Source organism: Hevea brasiliensis, chromosome 7 (assembly GCF_030052815.1).
Source record: "Hevea brasiliensis isolate MT/VB/25A 57/8 chromosome 7, ASM3005281v1, whole genome shotgun sequence".
Classification (NCBI taxonomy): domain Eukaryota; kingdom Viridiplantae; phylum Streptophyta; class Magnoliopsida; order Malpighiales; family Euphorbiaceae; genus Hevea; species Hevea brasiliensis.
The window spans coordinates 9,408,015-9,416,937 of NC_079499.1; the positions used below are offsets into that span (position 1 = coordinate 9,408,015).

The following is an 8,923-nucleotide window of genomic DNA, read 5'->3' on the forward strand; positions in this document are numbered from 1 at the left end:
CAATTCACACTTATTCAAGTCCCTAAACATGTATTCAAAGTAAAAATTTACCTAACCTTAAAGGAGTGAGCTTTCCAATTTGCTAAAGTTCTTCCTTTCCTTTTCTTTTTGCTCCCAAAAGGATCACTAAGATGATAGAACAATTTTTTGTGTTGGGAAATTTAGGTTTTAATGGATGGAAACCCAAGAAATCAAGCTTGGTAAAGCTTGGTTATGGAGGACAAAGGGGGAGGCAAGGAAGGAGAGAAGAAGAGCAGATGGTGGTTCACGACTTTTGGACTTCTTTTCTTTTTTTTCTGCCAATTAAGTCTTTTTAAATACCTTGGTGCCATGTGTCAACACTTGATTGGGTTGGAGACTTTTAATGACATCATTATGATGTCATAATTTCAATTTCTTCCATTTTTCCATCCTTTTTTTGTCTAATTAATTTTAATTAAATTTTTAACAACATTTAATCATATTTTATGTTATATAAATTATTTATTTAACTGAACAAGTTGGCCCAAAAATCATCTCTGAAGACGAAATGACCAAAATGTCCTCCGTTTAGCTTAACGGGCCAAAATTGTCTTTACCGATTGAAAATTTTTTCTAAGTATTTTCTTGGCATTCTAATGCCATAAGAACCTCAATAACCCTTCTCTGGAGTCCCAAAAATTATTTTATAATTTTTCCCCCAGGTCTAGGGCTTCTGGTTGCGAGAACCGCAACTTCTCACTAGGTTACCCATCACTAGGGCACCGGCTCATTTAACTTGGTTGTATTTTAGTTTTAAAATTTTTTCCTAAATTTTTCTTATTAATATTTGAGTTACTTATGGTTCCTCACTTTAGTTTAAATATTTTTTTTTTCTGAACGTTCTAGCTGTCCGGACCAACCCTGGTCACCGTAACAGTAGACTATACGGACTAGCTAAAATGAGGATGTTACAAATACAGTGATAATTCAGCACGTTCTTGTAAAGTTGCTCTAAGGGAAATCACAGACTGACCTTCAACTGCTCTTCACACCCTACAATCTAATCTCCTTCTATAAAGTTATGATTGGCATGAAAGTCCCCATGACACTTGACTAGCTCAAACAAATCCCCTGAGAGGTTAAACTCTTCACTTGTTCAAGTAAGATCGGAGGATAGCAGAACTGACGGAACCTCATCAACTGGAAATGGCTCTTTCGTCAGCTTTTCAGCTTTTTTTTTGCTAGGACCGACAGAGTTATACGGGTGTGGTCTGGTCTGTACCTCACATACATCATCCCGCACACTAGTTCCCACGTCCCCATCATAGCTCCACAAAAATTGAACGGATAGAGTACTCGCCGTCCTTTGACTACTGATATCACTTATCTTTGAAAAAGCAAAAAAAGTAACAGGAAAGAAAGCGGCAGAAAAAGGAAAGTACTACCTTGCACTAAAAGAAATCATTTCACTAGAGTGACATCAAAAAGTGCAAAATCGCCTATCAGAGGAAATTCAAAAATTTGGGGAAGCAAATAAAGCAAAAATGACACCAAGGACATACCTATATATACAGCTAAAGCATTAAATGATGAAAAATTCAAATCACCGCCAAAACCGTCGCCTTGAACGCCAAAAGATAACCATTTATTTCTTGTAGCTTTCGAGAGAGAAGCCATCAATGCTCATCGAGTTTCAAAAAGGCATAATCCTCCGAACCAAAAGATTCGGACTTAGTGGGGGGGATTAATGATATAAAAGGCTAATAAACCAACTCGGCTAGAGCTCACCTATTCGAGCTCAAAACCCAACACCTAAAGAACCAAGCTTTGAGGAGATCTCTGAGAGTGTTCTGACCTACTTTGAGAGATCGGGCAAGTTAAAGAGATCGGTACTTTTTTGAGTTCAGACTAGACGAAGATTGTGCCATCAATTACGCCGCTGATCATGCCTAAATTTCCACTATAAACTGAGGATGATTACCATTACAACTTTACTATTAAACACGTAACTATTTAACTATCTATAAATTTAAATTAATTTGTAATTATTAAATTCTTATAAACTGATTTTTATAAATTAAATCAAATTCCCTCAAAGTAAAAATCTCCATTACTTATTAAAAGAGAAAGTCATAATCACCCTTTTGTAATTTTATTGATTTAGCATTAGTTATTATATCACCATCAGGTCATGGTAAGTAAACATTTTTTAACATCCACTTTAAAAAAGGTGATTCATGATAAATTTGAAGAAGGCTCAACGGTATAATAAATCATTAATTAATTATTTAAAATCCTGATATTATTCATATTTAAAACTTTATGTTGTGAAGAGGAAGGGAGAAAAATGTAAATTAAGTAGGGATGAAAGGTGACTTTTGGGCAAGCCATACCTACTATGAGTTTGTCTTTATCAAGAAGACCGTTAATTTTCATCAGCAAAAGGAAATTAATTCGCCAACTTTATATATTTATAAATTATGAATCATATGAATCAAAAAATTAGACTTGGGATCTCACGATGATGTCTTAGTTAATTTGATAAATTTATATACAGAGAATGAAAGGTCAAGGAGTTCTGGGAGTGTGTCCCAGTAAAATTCTCCGATGTTTAAGAGCCTATTTGATATTATTATTAAAATTATTATTGAGAAAATAACTTTTTTAAATATAATAGTTAGAGAGTATTAAAAAATTATTTAAAATTAAATTTGATAAATTTTAATCATAAGAACACTAAAATAATAAAATAACTTTTTCTAAATTACTTTTTTCAATAATATTTAAAATGATATTTTTATTTAGAAAATTAACTTTGATCCTCCAAACGCAATGCTAAACAGATACTAATTTAATTTGAGTATTAAAAGAGTGAACTTAGAGATAATGAATTGAAAAATCAACATCTAATTATTTGTGGAAAATATATTTTTTTATTTTTTAAAAAACTCAGATATTAATTTTTTTGGAAACAAAGAAAAATGTGAAAAATGTATTCATTTATTAATAATAATAAATATTTTTCTATTTTAATTTTTTTTAAAAATATGTATATTTTTCACAATTAAAAATTAAATCATTGTAAAATATATTTACAAACTTATTTATTTCAAAATATTTTTAATATGTATTATTTATTTATTTTATAATAATATAATTATTTTTTATCATTGTATATAAATATTTTAATTAAGCATTTAATTTTAATTATGAAAAATGTTACTCTCTCCGTCTTATTATAATAGATGATTTAAAAAAAAAATTATAGCACTTTATTTGCTAGTTTAGAAAATCAAGAAAGCATTAATTATTGTTGTCCAACTTTAGCCTTGTTTATTATTATTTTCAATATATTTATTTTTTATTAACACTTTTCTACATTTCAATAATATTATAAGAATATTTTAATCAATTATTAATATTTTTTATAAAAGAGATATATACTTCTCAATTATTTCCTTAATCTTTGTGTAAAAATCTTAAAATGCTATTTAAATGAAACAAGACGTAGAAAGTATAATATAATTTTAGTGATATAAAATTAGCTTTTATTTATTATTTTTGTATATTTTAAACTATTTTTAATTAATTAATAGTTCTTATATTTTTTAATTACCCATTTTGCTCACTTATTTATTCATATAAGAGAGAAGAGATATTATTTTATATGGAAAATATTTTTTGTCCCTCATCAAAGGAAGAAGATTCAAGTTATATAGAAAATTCAAAATCGACTGATGTGGATGAAAGATATGATAATGATATGACTATCTTCAAGGATGAAGGGGGAAAAGAATTCCAGGGATGAGATAGGCCTCAAACTTGTGTTGGCCTCCGCACTGGGCCTCTCTGCACATATATGATAATACGTTTGTATAGAAATGAACGGTGGGCGGAGGGAGGGGCAATCGGGAGCATGGCCCCAACGCTTATTAATATATATATATATATATATATATATATATATATATATATATATATATATATATATATATATATATATACATGTAGAGAATAAAATACGTTTATTTAGATGGATCCCTTGAGGATACGAATATTGTATGAAGGATACGAATAAGCTAGACTAGAGGGTTCAGTATGCCTAATTAGAAAACTTTCTGGTATATATTTGCTTAGTCAATTTCGGTCTTTCTATTTAATTAATTTGTAAGGAGGGAGAAATTTCATGGCTACTTTGAATTTTCTCTTCCATCAAATAATAATAAAATTACCAATGTGGAATGAAGGAAAATATAGCACCTCTAAGTCTAAATTAGTTGGGATTTTGAAACAATAGTCAAGTGCCAATCAAGTTACTTAGAGATAAATTTTAATAATATGTGAACTTATATAGTTGTAATATCATAGTCTCTTAACTTAAAATTGTAATATAAAATTTTATAATTTTTAAATTTTATACCGTAAAATCTCTTTAATCTCTAATAACTTGTTTTTCAGTTAGATACTGACTTGGACATTCTAATGTGACATTTAACTAGCATTTCTCTTTTCTCTCTTAAACAATATATAAATTGAATCTTTTAACTCTTTATAAAAAAATAATTCTTCACGTGTGAATAGAATAATTTTATACTGTATATAAGAGAAAAGAGAGAAATATTGATTGGGTGTCACGTTGGACCTATTAACGTCAATATCTAACTGGAAAATCAGGAATTGAAAGTCAAAGGATATTACTATGGAAAATTTAAAAGTTGAGATAGTTTTATATTATATTTTAAAATTAAAGGGTCACAATATTATAACCATATAAGCTCAGATACAATTATTGAAATTTATCTAATTACTTCGATATCCATTAAATATTAATTTAAATCTTGAATACCCATTAACTTTTTAAAAATGTTTAATGTACCAAAAATAATTGTGTCTAGTTTTACAATTGAATAAGTAGTAGGCAGAAAAATATTCTAAGAAATTATATATTTAAAAGTAATGAGAAAGGTGGGATTTATATGTTCTTGCGTGATCAGAGGGAAGATAAATTCTTGAAAAAGTTGACAATCTCGATTATTACGAAAAGAAAGTTGCATATGCTTAGTAATATAGATTGATGCAGTGTATGAAGTACTTCATACTCGTAGGTTGTAAAGGATTAATATACGCAATTTACTCTACTTTGTAGAAAGATTGTTTTCGTCGCTCATATCTATGATCTCCAAGTCACAAGCAGAATAACTTTACCATTACTCTAAAATTATCATTTCATACATATATAAGGATGGTTTTGGTGTAATAAATCTATGATCTCCAAATCATAAGCGGAATAATTTTACCATTACACTAAAGTCATCCGTTTTATTATAAAAAAAAGATGATTTTGGTGTAATGATAAAACTATTGCACTTGTGACTTGGAGATTGTAGGTTTGAGCCATGGAAGCAATCTCTCTGCAAACAGAGTAAACACGTAATATTATATTGTTACATGATGGAGCATGTTCTGCAAGGGGAATCATATTGCTCCTGCACGTAGATTGGCATGCCATAGGACCAAGCAGGATAACATTCAACTTTCTTATCATCTTTCTTCTCATCTTTCTTCTCTTCTACAGGGCTTACGCTTATGAGCTCTGCATAGGCCTTTCTTCGTAACAGCCAAGTCAAGCGATGACATTTCACTAACTTCTTCCTCAGGGAACACGTCAGTTTCACTGGATCTACTCCTTCTCCTATCACCTCTATCTGGTTCTTATCTTTCTCTACTAAAGCTACAGATTGCACTCCTGCTCCATCCACATAATTATTGATCACCAAAACTAGTTTACAACAACATAATCAACATAGCATGTATATGATTAATTTTTGCAATTTTTACCAGAAACGCTGACTAAAATTTTCAGGGCCCTGGAGCGTTTCTTGCAGTCGCCATCCGTGGACACCTTGATCAACATCTTTTGCTGCACCAGTGGACAGAAACCAAAACCCAAACATTTAGCATATATCCATAAATATATATCTTTTTGCAAGAAAAGTTTGCTAATAATAATATATACCTTCGACATGGTCTTTGTTTGCACCAAACCAAAAGAGAGCTCTGGGTTTTATGGATAGCGTGTTGATGGTGGCGGAGGATAGGACAACAATAGAAGGAGAGGCCAAGTGATTTCTCTTTGGGAGATATGTGGTTGGCGGGTGACTTACGCCCTGCCGTGGTGCTATTTCCTATTTATAGGCCTCTGATGAGTTTCAAGGTATTTCTTTGGACGAATTCTATGTAAAATCATAGGTAACACTATATAAAATTATGAGTCACAGTCCTTTGTCGGTGTATATTAGTCATTTCTTTCTCTTTTAATTCTTAGCTAATTATTCCTCTTAACTCTGACAAAATTTAATATATAGTCGATGTATTAAAATAATAATACAATACATATTCACAGGCAGATAATTAATGTAAAATTTATATTATTGTGAGTAATAATATATATATGTATAAGTTCTATTAAATAATTCTTTTTAACTTTAATTATATATATATATATATATATATATATATATATATATATATATATATATATATATGATGTGATGTATTCTGCTATTGTATTTATTGTTTTTTAAAATTTATTAATAAATTATGATGACATTTCATTATTTTTATTTTAAAAAGATATTTCATAATTTTATTAATTTAAAATATTACATCATATGCAAGACATAATATAATAACTGTTCTATAATTTTCATATTTTTTCAGGAACTTTTCTTTATCACCACAAAAAAACAGTTGTTTCAGAGACGGAATTTGCGACGGAAATAAATCCGTCAGAAAAAATTTCGTTTAGCGACAGACTTTCAACGGATTAATGACGGGTATCAATTTAAGCTAATAGTGACGGATATTAAACTAATTAGCGACGGGTTATTAACAAAATTTGTGACGGACAATAATTCCGTCAGAAATCCGTCAGAAAGTTTAGATTGTAAGACTTAAAACCTTAATGTTGACAGCCGCATTTTATCTCCTCTCTTTCAAAACGGCTCTTCCTCTTTTCTCTCTTTCTCGACAGTGAGGAGTTGCTCAGTAATTTGGTTTCAGCGCTCTCGACAATAATTTGTTGTTCTCAATTTCCTGCTTCTGGTTTCAGCGCTCAACGGGTAAGTAATTTGGTTTTATTTTTTATTTGATTTTAGTTTTAGATTTGTAATCGAATTTCTTGCGTTCTCAATTTCTTGTTTTTTTGAAGGTTTTTGCACACATAGCATCAGATGCTGCGTTAAAGCCTTTAGGCCACTTCGCAGAATCCCCGCTAGCCAGCAAATATCCTCCCATCCGTGCAGGAGAGTTTGTCGAACAAGAACTTTCTGTAATCAATCTGAAAGGAAATAAAGGTGAATCATGATTACTTTCTAAGTAGTGACCACCATTACGCATTTTGTTGTTCCACTGATGCAAACAGTGTCTTATTATGGTTGTTGGGATTTTTCATTTGCATTATAAAGAAGGGGGTTTCAGTGGGGTTATAATATTCTTTGTTTTTCATTAATAATGGGAAAGGAAGTCGAAAATTTTCTTGCATTTGTTATGTTTCTGTTATAAATGTTCCTTTAAAACTCTTTTGTTTAATGTCTCTGTTATAAATGTTCCTTTAAAACCCTTTTGTTTAATGTCTCTGTTGACTTTTTGTTTTTGGGATATGGATAGTAATCCATATTTGGTGCATTTGAAATGATTGCATGCAATTTCATTTCTTTTCCTCATTCATGATATCAGTATTAATGAATGTACTGATCTAAGTTAGTTCGCATTACAGTTCCAATGCATGATTCATTAGCTGCTTCTGTATTGATTTGTCTCTGGTTCTCAATAGCTTTTATAATCTGTTATTCTTTATGAGGTGTTATTGTTGAATTGATCAATGGCTAGTAGTCTCAATCAGTTTCCAATTGTCATAATGTATTCCTTTAGGTTTAGAAAAGTGAGTTTTTCTACATATTGCTACACACCTCTGTGACTACTCTGATTCTCGAGGACAAAATGAGCCGAATATGCGTAAAACGCAAATGGGAAATAGTCAAAAGCTTAAAATGATAAGCAATCTATAATGAAGAATGTTGAAGTATATTAAAGAAAAATGATAATAACATCGAGCGAGGGGAAACAACTAACAAAGGTTAGAACCCAAAGACTAATGGTTCTACTCCATACACCTAACCATACTAATTGATGTGGATTTAAAATATTAAAAAAATGAAATAAAATAAAAAGCCACAAAGCAAACAAGAATACTTAGCCAAATAAACCAAGAACAGAAAGACAATAAAAACAAAGATTAGATCCTCTGTATGACTGTAGGATACCTTCTGCAGCAATGTTACTAAGTTAGAATATTCTGAACTTTTAAAGAAACCATTTTGCTAGCCTGCTAACATGCCCATTATCAGTAGTATTCACAAATTATTTTATTGGTGATGTACTTAGAGGTACAACTTTTTCTTTATTCCATCTGCTCATTCTCATTATGGAGCCCACTTTTAAGTTTGATTTCTTTCACATCTCATAGCTTGCCCATTTTACTGATTGGACATAAATAATGTAGATATTAATATGTTGATGATATTAGGCCCTCAATCTGTCCTTGATGCAATGACAGTGTAGCAGTTTCATGATCTGTGGCGCTGTTGGAATGTTGATTTTGCAAAACGTTGCTTTATTTGAAAATTTTCCTTATTTTATTTGATTCAAGATGTCAAATTTCTTATCAATCCTGCTTTGGATTGTCATGTGGTAATAGCATGTCTCATTGCAACCAAGAACCAATATCTGATTCTGTTATGCTGTTTTGTCTCTTATGAATAACTAGTGCTTTCTCATTCTGTACCATCATTTCTTTTATTATTATTATTTGAAAAAAAATTATTATTACTATTATTGTGTATGACGTGATATTATAATGAAAATCATCTGCAAATTCGAGGTTAAGAAACCTAATAATAAT

General features: G+C 30.3%; 1 protein-coding gene across 1 annotated transcript; it reads right to left on the reverse strand.

Annotated features, from left to right (window-relative positions):
• Positions 1-5,134: 5,134 nt before the first annotated feature.
• Positions 5,135-6,114, reverse strand: LOC110671146 (heavy metal-associated isoprenylated plant protein 16). Its single transcript, XM_021833520.2, has 3 exons — positions 5,978-6,114; positions 5,800-5,881; positions 5,135-5,707 (listed from the first exon to the last, which is right to left on the reverse strand). Exons 1-3 carry the CDS (start codon positions 5,984-5,986, stop codon positions 5,406-5,408), a joined length of 393 nt encoding a protein of 130 aa, XP_021689212.1. The 5' UTR covers positions 5,987-6,114; the 3' UTR covers positions 5,135-5,405.
• Between the last annotated feature and the right edge of the window lie 2,809 nt (positions 6,115-8,923).